The sequence below is a fragment of the Rhinoderma darwinii genome, chromosome 8 (assembly GCF_050947455.1).
Source record: "Rhinoderma darwinii isolate aRhiDar2 chromosome 8, aRhiDar2.hap1, whole genome shotgun sequence".
NCBI lineage: Eukaryota > Metazoa > Chordata > Amphibia > Anura > Rhinodermatidae > Rhinoderma > Rhinoderma darwinii.
The window spans coordinates 11,441,206-11,458,571 of NC_134694.1; the positions used below are offsets into that span (position 1 = coordinate 11,441,206).

Here is a 17,366-nt window from a genome sequence, read left to right on the forward strand (position 1 = left end):
GTATAGAGAGGGGCAGGACAGGGGTATAGAGAGGGGCAGGACAGGGGTATAGAGAGGGGCAGTACTGCAGGACGGGTATAGAGAGGGGACAGTACTGCAGGACAGGGGTATAGAGAGGGGGCAGTACTGCAGGACAGGGGTATAGAGAGGGGGCAGTACTACAGGACGGGTATAGAGAGGGGACAGTACTGCAGGACGGGTATAGAGAGGGGGCAGTACTGCAGGACAGGGGTATAGAGAGGGGGCAGTATTGCAGGACGGGTATAGAGAGGGGGCAGGACTGGGGTATAGAGAGGGGGCAGTATTGCAGGACAGGGGTATAGAGAGGGGGCAGGACAGGGGTATAGAGAGGGGCAGTACTGCAGGACAGGGGTATAGAGAGGGGGCAGTACTGCAGGACAGGGGTATAGAGGGGGCAGTACAGCAAGACGGGTATAGAGAGGGGCAGTACGGCAGAACGGGTATAGAGAGGGGGCAGTAATACAGCAGAGGGCTAGATAGAGGGGGCAATACTTCAGGACAGGGGTATAGAGAGGGGGCAGTACTTCAGGATAGGGGGGCAGTACTGCAGGACGGGTAGATAGAGGGGCAAAAAACTTCCCCATTACATATCTGCTTCATTACCCAACCTGCAGCAGAAATAAAGTAAAATGCATTTGATTGATGTTTTTTAGACATATGCCTGGATGATGATACTTCTCCAGTCTGTATTATTATTATTTATTACACAAGGACTAGTAAAACTATGAAATACAAATTACACAATCCCAAATTTCTAGATTACAGTATAAACCACTTGCTGTATTGTACAGCGTTAATGCGCATGCGTTATATCCCCGCCCCACCCGTGAATCGCGCATGCGCTCTCTCACATAGACGTATTTGAAATTCTCCAGCAGGTAATTCTGCGCCGTCCAATCAGTTTGAGAGGGGGTGTGGCTGCAGTCTTCCACAGTTTCAAGCGCCTCTGGTAGTTTCTATGGTAACGTTCGGACGCTGTGGTGGACGGAAGCCGATACTGCTCAAACTAATCAGGACGTAGGATGAATAAATACAAGGTAACAGAACTTATTTCCAGCAGATGTTGCGGTGGCGTGTACGTGGAGAGTTCCGCTGCTTGTAAATAACGTTTTCTCTGTATATCTGATATTCTGTAATCTGTGCTCGCAGGTCTTGGAAGAATGGGGCGCTGGAGCTTTTGGGGTGACCTGTCTCGTGGAGGAGTTAGGAGGAGGAAGGAAATTTGCTGTTAAAAAGGTATGGGGGGGTTGTAAAGCTGTTCCCATACTCCACTCTCTGACTGCAAATGGGGGGTACTGGGCTGAACCCCATTCTTATAGGTTGTACCTCCAACATTTGGAGCCCCAGCTATACTATTAACCCTTCGTGTTAAATGGGTGAATACTGCTTTAAATCACATCTGTTCCTTGGTTTATAAATGGGATCTGTATTACAGGTGGAGTGTACGGATGAGCGGGAGGGAAATCTTGTCCTGGAAGAGGTAATGATCATGCATGAGCAATGCGGACTCCACCGTTTACGACCAGTTACTGTACCCACTTGGTACCCCTAATGTGTGCCCACCACCAAAGAGGAGCTAGAAAATATTTGGGGATCTGTGAACATCCGCTGTAGGCGCTGTGGGGAAATTGAACACTTGCGGCCAGGGTTACCTACAGATTACAGCTGATCACTGGTGGTCCCAGCAAGAGAGGCACTTTGTGATCAGTTTATTGTCAAGGGACCCTTCTAACAAGCAGGCATTGTCCAAAGCGGACAACCCCTTTAAAGAAGACCGTCAGCTCCCGTGGCTTGTCTGTTTTAGTAAATCATTGTGTTCCCCATAAAATAACAATTCTATTTACCGTTCCTCTGTTATTCCTCCTAGAAACTTATGAATAAATTGACAACTGGGTGTTACCAGTTGTGGGTGTGTCCCTGCACAAACTGACACTGTCCAATCAGTGTTGACAGTGAGACTGTAGGGACACACCCCTTTGACAAGACAAATGGTAACCCCCAGTTGTCAATTCACAAATTACTAGGAGGAATAATAGAGGAACGGCACAACGCACAGCTCCAAGAAAAAAAACACCAAAATTGTGATTTTATGGTAAGTACAAGTATTAAAACAAACATGTCAGTGGAGCTACCAGGTTATTTGCTTTCTTCTAGAAACAGTGCCACTCTTGTCCATAGGCTGTGTCTGGTATTACAACTGAGCCCTATTCACTTGAGTGGGGATAAGCGGCAATACCAGACCCAATCCATGTACAAGAGTGGCACGGTTTTTAGAAGAAAGAAGACTTTTTGGTGTTTTTGTTTTTTAGAGAACTTCTTTTCATACATCCCCTTTAAGGCCGGTTATATATTCCCACAATATAATCTTAATGCAGGCTGCTGTCTACAGTGAATTAACAGGGCATAGGTTGTCATTGTGGATGATGTACACTAGGTTAATATTTTATTTTTCCGCTCGGTACAGGCAATGTCCTTACTGCAGCTTCACCACCCCCATATATGCGCTTATAAGGAGTTTTTCATGGTCTGGGATCATAAGGTATGTATTATATTCATCACAGATCCATACCTGTCCGGGTGCTGCTGTATCTGATGATGATGATGATGATGATGATGATTCTCGTTTTAGATCTCATCGCTATTTTTTTGCCTGGTGATGGATTTCTGTAATGGGGGGACCCTGGAGCAGATGGTGCAAGATAACAGACAACAGGGGAAGATAATAAATGAAAAGGTAAAATAAGAACGCAAGATTTTGGTTGTTTCTAATGCCGACCGTAGACGCAAGACAATTAATTATCTCCGCCATAAACGCCAAAATGAGTGGAGGAGGGAGATAAGCGGCAACCAGACACCTCCGCAACGGTAGGATTGGACAGGGAAAAATTGTCCTGACAGGGCTGGCCCATGAGATCGTCGGTGGGTCCGGTTGGGATCCATTGAGACAAATCTCATGTGTATAATTCTGGTCGTAGGTAAAGGGGAACTCTAAGTTGACAGTTATCAGACCCAACACATTCGGCTCGGGCTGTCGTGTATTTCAGTTGAACATAAAAGGCCGTTTTTTTTCCTGATGCCGCTGATCTCCAGAATACTCTACTGTATATCAGGTTGTATTATTGATGGATTACATGCTGGGTGTTGTAGTGAACGGTACTAATGATGTTCGTGCTCACGGCTATTGATTTTATATTCCGCCATCGATAAGTGATCGTTACGTTCTGTACAAATTACGCTGTTTTGATCCACATTTTGCCTATTTTGTTTTTAAACAGATCATTCAGCGATTTCTCGGTCAGACCATCCATGCTTTAAGTTATATTCACGATAAGAGCGTCACTCACAGGTACGTCCTGATTTTCTTGTTCCGAGTATTTCATTACGGGATGTAGTGAGACCGCAGGGATCGTCTCCACCCATTTTAAGGCAATTTCATGCACCTCTAGGCTTCCTTCTCGCTTACTTTTTGGTTTAAAAAAATAAATAAAAAGCATGTAAAAACACCATGCCGCGATATCACGGTGCTTCCTCACACCGTTTTTAGCAAAAACACTGTTGCGTTTTTGCCACTTTTTATTGTCATATAACGCTGTAGCCAGGTGTCGGCTGGAACTCAAAAGGGAAACATTAAGCCCACTTTTTCTAGTGTTTGTGTTTTTTTTTGTTTTTTTTTTATCCTATCAAGAAAACGCATGTGTAAATGTGTCCTGCGTTTTTTCATTTTCAGAATAAAAACAATCCAGGTACTAAAACACACAATTTAGAAAAAAAGAAAAAAAAAAAAAGCCATTAAAAATGCATGAACCTGCTGGCTGTCAGTGAATGGAAGCATTCTTCTGTATATCCAGAGACTGAAAATGTGACGTGGTCCTATACAGCTGACACAGGTGCAATAATCTTTACATTAGACAACTCTGATACGCTGTCACGAGTCCTGCTGCTGTGTCAGAACCCCTGGAGCCATCTGTACCTACCATTCGTTTCGATGTACAATGACCATACATGGCCACGTCTCCACTGAGAAAGGGACTCCTTTGTTCTTAATTAGTGTGCGTTTCAGGCACTGGATCCCCACCGATATGACTTTAGGTTAAGTTCACATCTGCGTCTGTTAGAAGCCTCCGTTGCAAATCCGGTCAAAAATGCTTGAAAAAAATAGCGCAGCAGGCTCCACTCGTTATTCCGATAAATATATGTACGCCTTGACAGACACCATTAAAGTCTATTGGTTCCATTGGATGGTGTGAATGTCCGTTATGCTACGGCACTTCCGTTTTTTTGTTCTTCTGTTCCTATGACAGAACAGAAGATTGGAAAACGTAACGCAGATGTGAGTCCAGCATTACCTTAATGTGTTTTCTTTCCTCGTAGAAACCTCAAACCAAGTAACATCCTCGTGAGGCCGGAGCATTTCTTTGTCACAAGTGATTTTCTTCCTCAGACGTTGGCAACAGATGAAATGAAGATGAAGATAAGAGTGGATCCCGGTACAAGTGCTACAAAAACATGTCTGGGGTTTTGGCCACGAATGGTTTTAGTATGGGCAATCGATGTATGATCGGTAGAGGTCTGACGCTTAGGACCCCCACTGATCAGCAGATCTAAAGGGGCCAAAGTGTAGCAGAGTCATATTGGGTAAGATATAGGTTGCGTTCTGTATGTCTTGTACTCTAGATAATCCTTTTTGACCTTTTTCACAGAAAAAAAAATATTCATGGCTCCAGAATCACTAGAGTTCCTGTATACGGACAAGTCCGACGTCTGGTCTTTGGGGTGTATGTTACTGGATTTGATGACGACGTCCGTGAAGAAGGTCTGTTATGTCAGGTCTTTACCTATAGTCCGACTTTCCCATTGGTCATTATAATAATATGATTGAATTTCCAGTGATTTGTGTCTGTGCAGGACGCTGAGATTATTGAGCTCCTGGAGATTATAAAGTTGGATCCATTGGGTTTACAGAAAACTTTAGAGGCAATTCAGGAGAAAGTTGGTTACTCCGAGGAGCTGTGCCAAATGCTGCCAAAGATGCTAAAAATTCACCCCGAGGAGAGGCCATCTGCTAAGTGAGTATATATATATATGTGTGTGTGTGTGAGAACATGGCACTCATGCCAACCTAAAGTAGTGGGGTAGAAATCATACGCAGTGAAGACTTTGTATCCTACAAATTTATGCCAGGAACACTAACCCTAAACGAACATGACACAGGGATTCTCTCTTTAGTGATCTTTGAATCCTTGTGTCGTGCTCCGCCCCCTCAGCCCCGGTAACTGACATACCACAGTTTATCAGTTTTGCCTGGAGTGCTCCCTTAAGCAAACATGGTCTATTTTTTTTTTCCCTCATAGTGACTTGCTGCGCGAGCCGTATGTCATTAAGAGCTTGGTTTTGATTGGTTCTCCCTTGTTGCACTTGAAGAAGACTCTGCCCCCCGGTGTTCTAGAGGAGTTTAAAGATGGCAATATAGAAAAAGTAATAGGTAAGTAGGATAAAGCCGCGACATATACATATATTGTTAAGCGGGTTGTCAGGTTTTTGAAAACCCATTTTCCATATCGGGGAATTCTGAGTTAATGGGGGGTCCCCTGTTCAGGACTCACCTATTAGGGTGGATAGTGAGCGTCTCTCATTCTGGAGGACCCAGCACCAATGTTCCCTCTAAGTCTTGGCAGGTCCTGAGCGGAGTAGTTTGGAAGCAGGGCAATTCTCCATCAATGGTGGGCGATCTGATGACCAAAAGTAATACCCCCAGTAAACGCTAATATAGCGAATAAATAAGAGAATAAGCACATCAGTAAAATAGATGACCGTTATAAACACCAATTATAGGTATCAATGAAAGAATCCCTCATTACACCACTGTGCCTGTAGAGAGCGCCACACACAGACCCCCTGTAAATAGCGCCGCACATAGACACCCTGTAGATAGCGCCACACACAGACCCTCTGTAGATGGCGTCTCTCGCAGACCACCTGTAGATGGCGTCTCTCGCAGACCACCTGTAGATGGCGTCTCTCGCAGACCCCCTGTAGATGGCGCCGCTCGCAGACCCCCTGTAGATGGCGCCGCTCGCAGACCCCCTGTAGATGGCGCCGCTCGCAGACCCCCTGTAGATGGCGCCGCTCGCAGACCCCCTGTAGATGGCGCCGCTCGCAGACCCCCTGTAGATGGCGCCGCTCGCAGACCCCCTGTAGATGGCGCCGCTCGCAGACCGCCTGTAGATGGCGCCGCTCGCAGACCCCCTGTAGATGGCGCCGCTCGCAGACCCCCTGTAGATGGCGCCGCTCGCAGACCCCCTGTAGATGGCGCCGCTCGCAGACCCCCTGTAGATGGCGCCGCTCGCAGACCCCCTGTAGATGGCGCCGCTCGCAGACCCCCTGTAGATGGCGCCGCTCGCAGACCCCCTGTAGATGGCGCCGCTCGCAGACCCCCTGTAGATGGCGCCGCTCGCAGACCCCCTGTAGATGGCGCCGCTCGCAGACCCCCTGTAGATGGCGCCGCTCGCAGACCCCCTGTAGATGGCGCCGCTCGCAGACCCCCTGTAGATGGCGCCGCTCGCAGACCCCCTGTAGATGGCGCCGCTCGCAGACCCCCCCTGTAGATGGCGCCGCTCGCAGACCCCCCCTGTAGATGGCGCCGCTCGCAGACCCCCCCCTGTAGATGGCGTCGCTCGCAGACCCCCCCTGTAGATGGCGTCACTCGCAGACCCCCCCTGTAGATGGCGTCGCTCGCAGACCCCCCCCTGTAGATGGCGTCGCTCGCAGACCCCCCCTGTAGATGGCGTCGCTCGCAGACCCCCCCTGTAGATGGCGTCGCTCGCAGACCCCCCCTGTAGATGGCGTCGCTCGCAGACCCCCCCTGTAGATGGCGTCGCTCGCAGACCCCCCCTGTAGATGGCGTCGCTCGCAGACCCCCCCTGTAGATGGCGTCGCTCGCAGACCCCCCCTGTAGATGGCGTCGCTCGCAGACCCCCCCTGTAGATGGCGTCGCTCGCAGACCCCCCCTGTAGATGGCGTCGCTCGCAGACCCCCCCTGTAGATGGCGTCGCTCGCAGACCCCCCCTGTAGATGGCGTCGCTCGCAGACCCCCCCTGTAGATGGCGTCGCTCGCAGACCCCCCCCTGTAGATGGCGTCGCTCGCAGACCCCCCCCTGTAGATGGCGTCGCTCGCAGACCCCCCCCTGTAGATGGCGTCGCTCGCAGACCCCCCCCTGTAGATGGCGTCGCTCGCAGACCCCCCCCTGTAGATGGCGTCGCTCGCAGACCCCCCCCTGTAGATGGCGTCGCTCGCAGACCCCCCCTGTAGATGGCGTCGCTCGCAGACCCCCCCTGTAGATGGCGTCGCTCGCAGACCCCCCCTGTAGATGGCGTCGCTCGCAGACCCCCCCTGTAGATGGCGTCGCTCGCAGACCCCCCCTGTAGATGGCGTCGCTCGCAGACCCCCCCTGTAGATGGCGTCGCTCGCAGACCCCCCCTGTAGATGGCGTCGCTCGCAGACCCCCCCCCCCGTAGATGGCGTCGCTCGCAGACCCCCCCCCCGTAGATGGCGTCGCTCGCAGACCCCCCCCCGTAGATGGCGTCGCTCGCAGACCCCCCCCCCCCGTAGATGGCGTCGCTCGCAGACCCCCCCCCCCGTAGATGGCGTCGCTCGCAGACCCCCCCCCGTAGATGGCGTCGCTCGCAGACCCCCCCCCCCGTAGATGGCGTCGCTCGCAGACCCCCCCCTGTAGATGGCGTCGCTCGCAGACCCCCCCCCCTGTAGATGGCGTCGCTCGCAGACCCCCCCCCTGTAGATGGCGTCGCTCGCAGACCCCCCCCCTGGAGATGGCGTCGCTCGCAGACCCCCCCCTGGAGATGGCGTCGCACACAGACTCCTTGTATATACTGCCACACAGCCCCCTCAAAAAAAAAAAAAGATTGTACTAACCGTTCCCCACTCCCGCGACGGACGGAGCGCTACACTGCCTCTCGGGCGGGACGCATGCACAGACCAGTGCGATAATGTAATATTATCACGCCGGCCTGCGTAGGGAGTCTTCCCCGCGCCTTCTAGACTGTAGGCCTAATGTGGCCTGCAGCCTATAGTATTCATTTGTATCTGCTTCCTGAGGACACACATACAAGTGAATGGGACTGACGCTAGCACCGGGGCCCCCTCCAGGGCTAGCGACGCCACTGCATCTGCCCCAGACAGTGCGCGAGCTTTAAACTTTAGTGAGCGAGCGGACTGTGGAAGGTGCACGGCCTCGCACCTTATAGGGAACACTGCCCAGCACCTCTGTGTAGTAAACAGACAGCCCATTGATTTTAATAGTCGCCATGTAGTACTCTGATTCCCCTGTGGAGGCACTGCAGGGGAATTAAACACGTTCTGCCAGGTTCTTCTATTGACTACAGCTTATTCCTTGGGGGGCCCAGAAGCAGAACAACCTGTCAGCTTATTGTAGAGGTACCATTCTAACACAAAGGGATTATCCAATGCAGACAACCCCCTTTGAAGTGTAACCCTTTAACCTCCATAATAAATTAATAAGCTGCAATGCGCCGCTTCTTCTATAGCAAGTCCTGTCACCAGTCTTTTAGAAGTCTTCTGTATCCAGTTGAGGTATATATTGCTTTTCGGCACCTATTAACCTGAATTGGGGGCTTGTGGCAATGAATTCTGGGTAAATAATGAGAATATCATTATATTCTGCATAGGAGAAGGAGAGACTGACTCACATTAGAAGAAATTGACACGTATTGAATGGTTGGTTTATGATAAATTGGCAGATGATGACAAATTTTTCCTTGAATTGCTTAAATAAAAATAAGCTGAGGTTGATGGTTTCCTCTTTCAGCGTTCATGAAGCAGTTCCCAGACTTTGAGGAGGCTCAGTTATCCGCGCTGAGGCACCTAAACAATTATGATGCAGACAGAGACGGTAATATCCATACTATTATAGCATTAAAGGGGTAACCCCATCATAGACATTTATGACATCCACGGGATATGTTATAAATGCCTGATAGATGGGGGTCCCATGGATGTGCAGAGCAGGGGTCCCCATGTAAGGGCACCTCTCCATCCATTCACCATCTAGATGCTGCGCCTGCCTCACCAGACGTTTTGGCGATTGGTATGAATCCCATTTATGGCATATACAGCGGAAATGCCATAAACGTCTATGATAATAACCCTTCAAAGGTGTATCCACTTTTTGAAATAGCACATGCTACCTAGTTTTCATGACCACTAGGGGCACTGTTCCATTGAGCGGTTCCATGTCTTCCTTCCACTTAAAATAATTCCATGTAGAAGTTTGGCACTAAATGATTTCTGTTTACACGTACAGTGACATTATAATCATTGTCATATCATATAACTGGGGCGTGATTTGTCGTCTGCCACTGATTTTAGGGTTTCATTTTTCAGGTCTCCTGGATATAGTTGACACGGTACGACTTGTATCACTGGCTATGAGGACACACAAAGACTCCTTTGAAGTACAATGGGGGGGCAGCCGAGTGCTTCTTAGTCTTATATCACAAGGTAAGGAGATCTGGTATTGTCTGAACTAGAGTTCTGGCTGTGCGTGCGCCTGGGCAAACATGGAGGGGGGGGGGGGGTGGTGTCCCATGTCTGTTTATTTGAAGGAGGGAAGTGAAGAGTAATACTGCACCATCGTCTCTAAATAATACCACTATACAGTGCCCATATAATCCTGCTGTATAGTGAGTACATAATAGTGCCATAAAGTGAGCACATACCAGTGCCATAATGACATTGCTATATAATGCTCCAATAGTAACAGAGTCAGTTCATAAATAATATCCGTACTAGTCGAGACGTAAGTTAAGGCCATGATGGGCTCAGTGCTGTAGAGACCTCTAACTGCTGGGGGGTCCTGGGCAATTGCCCCATTAGCACAAGCTAAAATCCAGCCTGACAATTTTTCCGCTGTGAAAAGTATTAGATCTTAATGGGTTATCAGTCTCCAGATGTAAATGGAGGAACTGAGGGAAGCTTCAGAATATCTGACCCAGGAGGCGACTGTTCTGTCTCTCTTTTCAGCACTGGAACAAGAAGTTAATGAGGATCTGTCCAGTGATGATCTAGTCGTAACTTTAGTGGAGACAGCGAGGGGATATCCTCAGAACGCTGAACTAACATCTGTAATCTTCAGTGTGATGATGATGATTTCAGTTAGTGGTAAGTATCTATCTATCGATGACAGATCACAGATCGGGCGATTCATCGCAGATCGATCAATCGCAGATCGCTTGATCTCTATCTACATCTGTTGATTTTTTATTTTTTTAATGTATATTTTTATATTTCTATTTTTTTCCCCATTTTCATAGAGCAGGCGGTAGAGGTGCTGAGGAGAACAGGATTTCTCTCCGATCTAGTCAGAATTATGGAGGGATCACTGGAGAACAGAGAGATGTGTATGTCCTGTTGTGCTTTGCTATGGTCCTTGGCTATGACCGGTAAGTATGGAAGGAAGAGCTCTGAGATTTACAGCATTATATAAAATCAAACAATCGTGGTGTTTTACATAGGACTGCTACATCGTATTCTTTAGGTAGGGCACAAAGCATAAATATGATTTAAGAATCTAGTATAATGACTGGATAACCGTGTTAGTTAAAGGAACACTCCGTGCAAAACTAATAAACCGTGCTATCACTAGAGCAGGGTTTGAGGAGGCGGAGCCTGACACAGGTTTTGAAAGAGAGAATCTCTGTCATGCACTGCCCCTTCAGTCCTCCACTAGGTATAGCACAGTATATTTATTTTACCTTTAGGGTCTTTAGAATTTACTTTGCACGCTTTGCTGCTTCCATAACTCCTATAGTGTATAATGGAGCAGGCAGCATACACGTGTGGCCTCCGCTTCCCTCTATTCTCCCAACCAGATAACAATGAACAAGGCATTAGAGTCCTCCATTCTAGTAATTTGTGGGGGTCCCGTGATCTAACATGTATCACCTATCCTGTGAAGTTGGGGATACACCTTTAAAAAAAAAACGGTTTCTTTTATGGTTGTGACAGAGAACCAGACAGAAGGGGAGTGTCTGAGGAACGCCGTACCGGTAATCTGCATCCTCCTCAAGAAATACCGCACTGACGGACAGCTGGTGGAATCAGCCTGCACCGCCCTCTGGATACTTGGGGTGGAAGGTGCCTCACTCAGTTTAGAAATAATTATATTTGGATACCAAATTATTTTATTCGATTACGCTTTTATAATGTTATAAGTTTTAGAAATATTTTATAATTCAGTGGAATACATTCACAAAATATACTACAATGATACACGTACGATAAGATCTGACTACACACTCTCCTATTATATATCTGTTCTAAGAGGTTATACCAACTGGGCAACTCCTGTCCATCTACCCTATTAGGAAGAAGGACATTCTAGAGGGGTCTCCTGCTCAGACCCCCCCCCCCCTTTCAACTTACTATATAGGGAAATCCTAACCAAAAACTGCAAAGTTGGCTTTGGTTAGATTTTCTAGGGGTTTTTATAATTGTGGACTGTCATGTGGCCTTCCTACCTTCCCGTAGGGATGCCTTCCCCATGTGCATTTATCCAGGCTGTAACAGAAGGCGCAGGACCATGTGAATAACATTTACAAGACTGACTGACAGACATACAGAATTGACATGGTGAGGAAGGAGAGAATAGGAAATGTTTTATTTAATGACCAAGTGACCAAAGTGAGTTGCCCATAGATTCCAAAATGGCTGACTATGAGTGCAACTTCCAGTACCTAGTTAGGAAAGAAACGCACACCGTTTTTGGTGAATTTTATGAGCCAAACAGAGGAGTGGACACAAAAGAAAGGAGATACTCCGTCTTTTGTTTTATAAATTTCCTTCCTTTTTAAATCTACTTCTGGTTTTGGCTAAAAAAAACTGCATCAAAACTGCGTGTGTGATTCTGGCCTTACAGAGAGCAGAGCAGCTCTGGAGCATAAACCGACTGTGCAGACTAGAGAACAGTAACATTTATGAGCAAATGCAAGTTTTATTATTTGGGTGGAGCGATACTCCAACCCTCTCCCTTCTCAGCCAATGTGGCTTTCCTGGTGCATACATCCTAGGGTATGTAAGATTGTAAAAAAAAAACAGCCATAACGGGCCGTTCATTTATTGAAGTGTTTGTTTCCTTTCCGCCATGTGATCATGTCCGCATGAGCAGGTACATGACTTTTTTTCACCTTTTCCCCATCAGCCAGACTTGTGTTCCATATTTGCAGGTCACATAATAGCGGAACAGACTGAATCAATAACGTTGCTCCTCCTGGAAGCCCTTCAAGCACATTCACAGCGCCCAGTTCTGTCTAAGAACGTCTGTTTGGCACTGACTGGTTTGGTGGTGAAATCAGGTAACTCCAACATCAATTACAGGGGTTACATGAGATTACAAAAAAGGGTTAGATATATATCGGGAAACCGTGCCCGCTCGTCCATGGGCTGTTTCTGGTATTGCAGCTCTGTCTCATTCATGTGAATGGGGCGAAGCTGCACTACCACATACAGCCCATGGACAACAGTGGTGCTCTTTGTAAAAAAAAAAAAAAAAAGCAGCCATGTTTTTCTTATCTCATACGACCCCTTTAAACCCAGAACTGTTTCCCAGAATCCTTTGCGTTAAAACTCGTTCACCACGTTTCTAAGATGAGTGATCCAGTAAAAAAATATATATATATTTTTTTTTTCCAGAGTTGGCGGTTTATCGTGTTCTGGTGCCTGTGGCAGGGAAGAGCGGCCTCTCCCTAATTAAAGAGCTTTACCGATTACACGGTGATGACCCTGAAATCATAGAGCACGTGTGCCTGCTGCTCAGTGAAATGGCTCATTATGGTGAGAAGGAACAAGCAGATAAGTGTATAACAGGATTAACATGGGGCAACCCTAGCACTTCATATTCAATGATTTGTAAACGCTTCTTAGGGTATGTTCACACAGGCATACTGCAGGCGTATTTTATGTCTCGTAATACGCCCCAAACGACTAGAAACCGCTCCCATAAATCAGGTGTTGTTGGTATTGACTATAGGAAATTGTCCAAATCTGTCTAAAAAAACGCCTCAAGAAGTGACATGCACTTTTTTACGTGGTGTATTTTTGTTGTGCAGTCTATTGTTCCCACTTATCAGCCATCATAGGCTGAAGAGGGGCTGACTATACTGTAGGTCACATATATCCAGCGCTGACAAGCTCCAGAAATATTTACATACATGTGTGATATAAGTCGCACGTTCTTTAAGATTCTGACTCCGCACTGCAGACCCTTTATTCTCAGGATTGATGGGGGTCCCAGAGGCTGGATGCCCACCAATCACAAAGGGATATGCCATCAATTTATAAGATGGTAATAACTTTTAGAAGGGGTTGTCTGCTTTGGATAATATCGATTTGTTAGAAGTGGCCCTTAATAATAAGCTGATCACACAGTGCCCCCCTACTGGGACTGCCAGTGATCCTGCTAGGATTCTCCACAAATCACAGCTGAAGTGTTTAATTTCCCTGCAGTGCCACCACAGGGCAAATTGAGCATTACATACTGTCCTTTCATATCAATGGGTATGTAATGTAGGACAGGAAATGTCCACCAGTGCAAGAGACGCTCTTTGTAACCGCTCCGCACTCTGACCCAAGGTGACTGTCTTAAAGGGAACCGGTCACCAGCGTTTCACCTATTGAGTGCTCCTCACTGGCCGCTGCTGTCAAAAGTTAATTGCCGGTATCCCCTCTCCTAAACTCCTCCTCTGACCGTAAATAACGCAATGCACGTGTGCGCCCGTCATGTATGGCTCGACACCCTTCCCTGCTTCACTCAGGCCCCAAATCTAGTTACTGAGCATGCGCCGCTATGGTGTCCTGTTGTGCACACGCACCAGAACAGGATATTGATGCGCAAGTGCTGGGTTGTGTGTGTGTGCTGGGGGAATGCGAGGAGCTGTCAATCAAAAGTAAGGAGGCGGGGTAAACTAGGAAAGGCTTGAGAAATGAAGATATGACTCTTTTATGCTCATTAGCACAAGAAACACTAAAGAGAATACTAAAAGGTACAGAGACGACTTAGAAGATAATTATTGGTTAAATAAAATGATTATTCACCCATTTCCACCAGGTATTGCTGGTTTAATAGGTGAAATGCTGGTGATCGGTTCCCTTTAAAGGAAACCACGCAGGTCCCAGAGCTTTCTAAAGGTCGACAGATGGGGCCATTTTGGCTAAGTGCTTGTCTTAGAAAGAAAGGTCCACTCCTGTCCAGAGGATGTGCCTGGTATTGCAGCTCAATCCACTCTTTGTGTAAAAAAAAAATAAAAACCCTAATATGCTGATTATGGGGTGTCTCTGCTGGAAGCGTCATTTGTGCAAAATGAGGCCGCCTATTGTGATCGGCTTTTCGGTCGTACAAGTCTGAGCTGGGAGGCACAAGGTTACATGGCGGTGATGTCACGTGCCATCATGTTATCTGATCTCTTGCAGGCAGCGCACGCTCTGAACTGTTATTACAACACGTGGATCAGCTGATGGTTGAAATCAAAGAGCGATACGACTCCCTGGAGGTAGGAAGAGGCCGATGCGTTAAGTGATGTATTTACAATTATCGCTGGATAATCAAGCTGAGAAACGTTTGGGCGGCGGACCCCTTTAGATTGTATTTCCACCCTTACCACTTTTAGAGTAAGTTCTGAGTTTTTTGACACGAAAACCACTCCGCATAACTCGCCGAAAATGCCTCCCATTGATTTCAATGGGAGGCGGGGGCGGTTTTCTCCCCCAAGCGGTAAATCCGGCTCGCAGGAGAAAGAAGGGACATGCCCTATCTTTGCACGATTATGCCTCAGACCTCCCATTGCCATCAATGGGAGGCAGAGAAAGCGCATTTTGCGGCGTTTAGTGCCAGCGGCGCTCAATGACCGCGAAAATCAGCCTGGAATTTTGAGGCCGATTTTCTGCCTGCAAAAAACTGTGTGAACGTTCACACGGCTTAGCAAAATACGGCTTTTTCAACAACGCACGGTCCTTTGAGCTCCCACAATGTAATTCTAAGGCCTGTTTCCCACGGGACAGATATGCTGCGTAAAAAGATGCGTGTCTGACCTGGAACCTGCAGGACATGCCACCCCCACCCCGAAAAAAAAAAAAGGAGCTGTACATATTTACCTCCTCCGGCCTCCCTAGATGATGTTGCAGACCATGTGACGCTTCAGCGTGTGATGGTTAACCCAGGCGGCCAGACTGCAGGAAGGGCATTCTGGGTACGTTTTTTTTTTTTCCCCCGGTGTTACGCGACACAAAAGTTGCAACACTTGGCTTTCTGTTGCGGGTTTTGCATTCCCATTGAACTCAATGGGGAAAATCTGCAACAGAAAGTCAACAAAACTGCAGCATAAATTGCCACACTGCCGAATTAAATTCCACACCGCAGGTCAAGTTAACGTTTACGCTGCGTTTTTTCCCCGCAGTGCGGGCATGAGATTCACCAAATCTCACCTTCTTTGCAGCTACTGTAAAATCTGCGGGTGTTCTGCGCACTTCCGCTACGTCAGAAACCTGCCCTAAATTTAGCTTTGGACATGACTGGAGAAGAAAATCATACAACTCACAATCAGTAGAGTTTGCAACCGAGGCTGGTTTCAGATGGCAGTGGTGCTCTCCTCATAGGGGGTCTATGGTTGTTTGGTAGAACCGCAGGTGTTTCAGTATTGCAGCCTGTACATCACTGTACCCCACCCCCACCCCACATTACTCTGACTTTCTGTTCCTTTCTTTAGGAGATCACAACACTGGCAGATGCTGCACTTTCAAGACTGAAGAGTTGATAGAATAAGATGCGACTTCCATAACTTTTTTGCTTTATTTGGAAACTTTAACATGGAACAGTTAACTTTTTTTTTTTTTAATGAGTAAAGAATTCAATTGCTGGAAAATGGTCATGTCAGAAAACCCAGCTGGTGCGCAGCCGAGAGATGGCACCGCACGGATATCAACAATGGTGTCCCAGCCCTGGATACCATCTTCACCCCCTTGTATGTACAGCCCTAGAGCATGGTATGGCCTTCCCTAGAGGGGTTTTTGCACTTAGTGGTATTTGAATGATTGACATCTATGGCATAGGATATGACAAATGTTTGATAGTTGGGGAACCCACCTATTGGTAGGACATGGGTCCTATGAGGCACAACCCCCACTTATCAGACACTAGAGGCATAGCCTAACTATATGATAAAGGTCATTGGCTGTAATATCCCTTTAAGATCTCAATTAATTTATGCAAAGTGGATTAACATTCCCCTAGTGACATCTTCCTCAAACATTTTCCATTGCTGTACACGACTTGTAGAAAATGTACCTGTCCTTACCGATTGTCTCTTCCATAAAAAAAAAAATAGCCTGTTACTTAAAAATAAGCAGGATGATTGTTTTATAGTAGCTTACAGAAGCCGACATGTGACTGTAAAATGCAGCATCCCCTCCCCCCAATAAAATACCATTTTACTATTATAAAATATAATGTATTCACAGCAGCTACCACTAGGGGGCATGTCATCCAAATAGTGTATAGTGCACATTCACAAAGCCATATTTTTATGTTAGGTGTGTCTATAGATATATATATTTTTTTTTTTTTTTAGCATCAGCAAAAGTTGATCCCACTAACAAGAAAAAATTGTGGTAACAGCTGCGTGCTCGCGGCCTTAAACACAATACAGACATCACACACAACCAATTTGGAGGACAACCTGAATTCCCTTTATAATTATGTCCATAAATAATGTCGTGTAGACAAGGAAAGAGAGGGGCGTACAATAATGCCTATGACTGTAAGTAACAGGTAGCTATGACTCCTAAAATATCAAGAACAAAAACCTAAAAAATGGAGTCAATACACAGCTTTGACTAATAAACATAATTATCTTTATTTATACAAAACATAAAACATGTATCACACAATAAAATCAAGGATGATTGCCACAGTGTGGAAATGTTCGGAAGCCAGACAGATGTAGATCACAGTGTGTAAATGTAACGGTATTATACTCAAAAGGATAACACAGAAGGGGACTGAAAAGTCAATACAATTAGTATACACAGTCCAAGATCATAGTAGATGGTTGTAAACATAAGGGATAGGGCAGAGATACCTAGCCCATCCACAAATTGGTATAGAGGAAGGTGTATGAGTAACATGTAAGAGTCTTACCCATGGTATGTTATCCTGCTGTCTGGCGTCACACCCGACGCGCGTTTCGGCGGAAAAGCCTTCGTCCGGGGGTGGTGCCAGAGAGCTAAGAGGAGGAATTTATACAGATAGAACACCAATCAT

At 46.9% G+C, this 17,366-nt stretch overlaps 1 protein-coding gene across 3 annotated transcripts; it reads left to right on the top strand.

Annotated features, from left to right (window-relative positions):
• Nucleotides 1–670: 670 nt before the first annotated feature.
• Nucleotides 671–16,295, top strand: STKLD1 (serine/threonine kinase like domain containing 1). 3 transcript variants are annotated; one of them, XM_075835074.1, is made up of 19 exons: nucleotides 671–1,058; nucleotides 1,171–1,257; nucleotides 1,457–1,501; nucleotides 2,486–2,560; nucleotides 2,651–2,755; nucleotides 3,297–3,367; nucleotides 4,393–4,508; nucleotides 4,722–4,834; nucleotides 4,927–5,087; nucleotides 5,373–5,503; nucleotides 8,865–8,948; nucleotides 9,440–9,556; nucleotides 10,079–10,216; nucleotides 10,369–10,497; nucleotides 11,063–11,191; nucleotides 12,280–12,408; nucleotides 12,746–12,886; nucleotides 14,522–14,601; nucleotides 15,814–16,295. In XM_075835074.1, the coding sequence occupies exons 1-19, from the start codon at nucleotides 1,044–1,046 to the stop codon at nucleotides 15,859–15,861; spliced, it is 1,914 nt and encodes a 637-aa protein (XP_075691189.1). In that variant the 5' UTR covers nucleotides 671–1,043; the 3' UTR covers nucleotides 15,862–16,295. The 3 variants fall into 3 exon arrangements, with proteins under 3 accessions (XP_075691189.1, XP_075691191.1, XP_075691190.1); XM_075835076.1 differs by lacking the exon at nucleotides 8,865–8,948; XM_075835075.1 differs by lacking the exon at nucleotides 2,486–2,560.
• The last annotated feature ends 1,071 nt before the right edge of the window (nucleotides 16,296–17,366 follow it).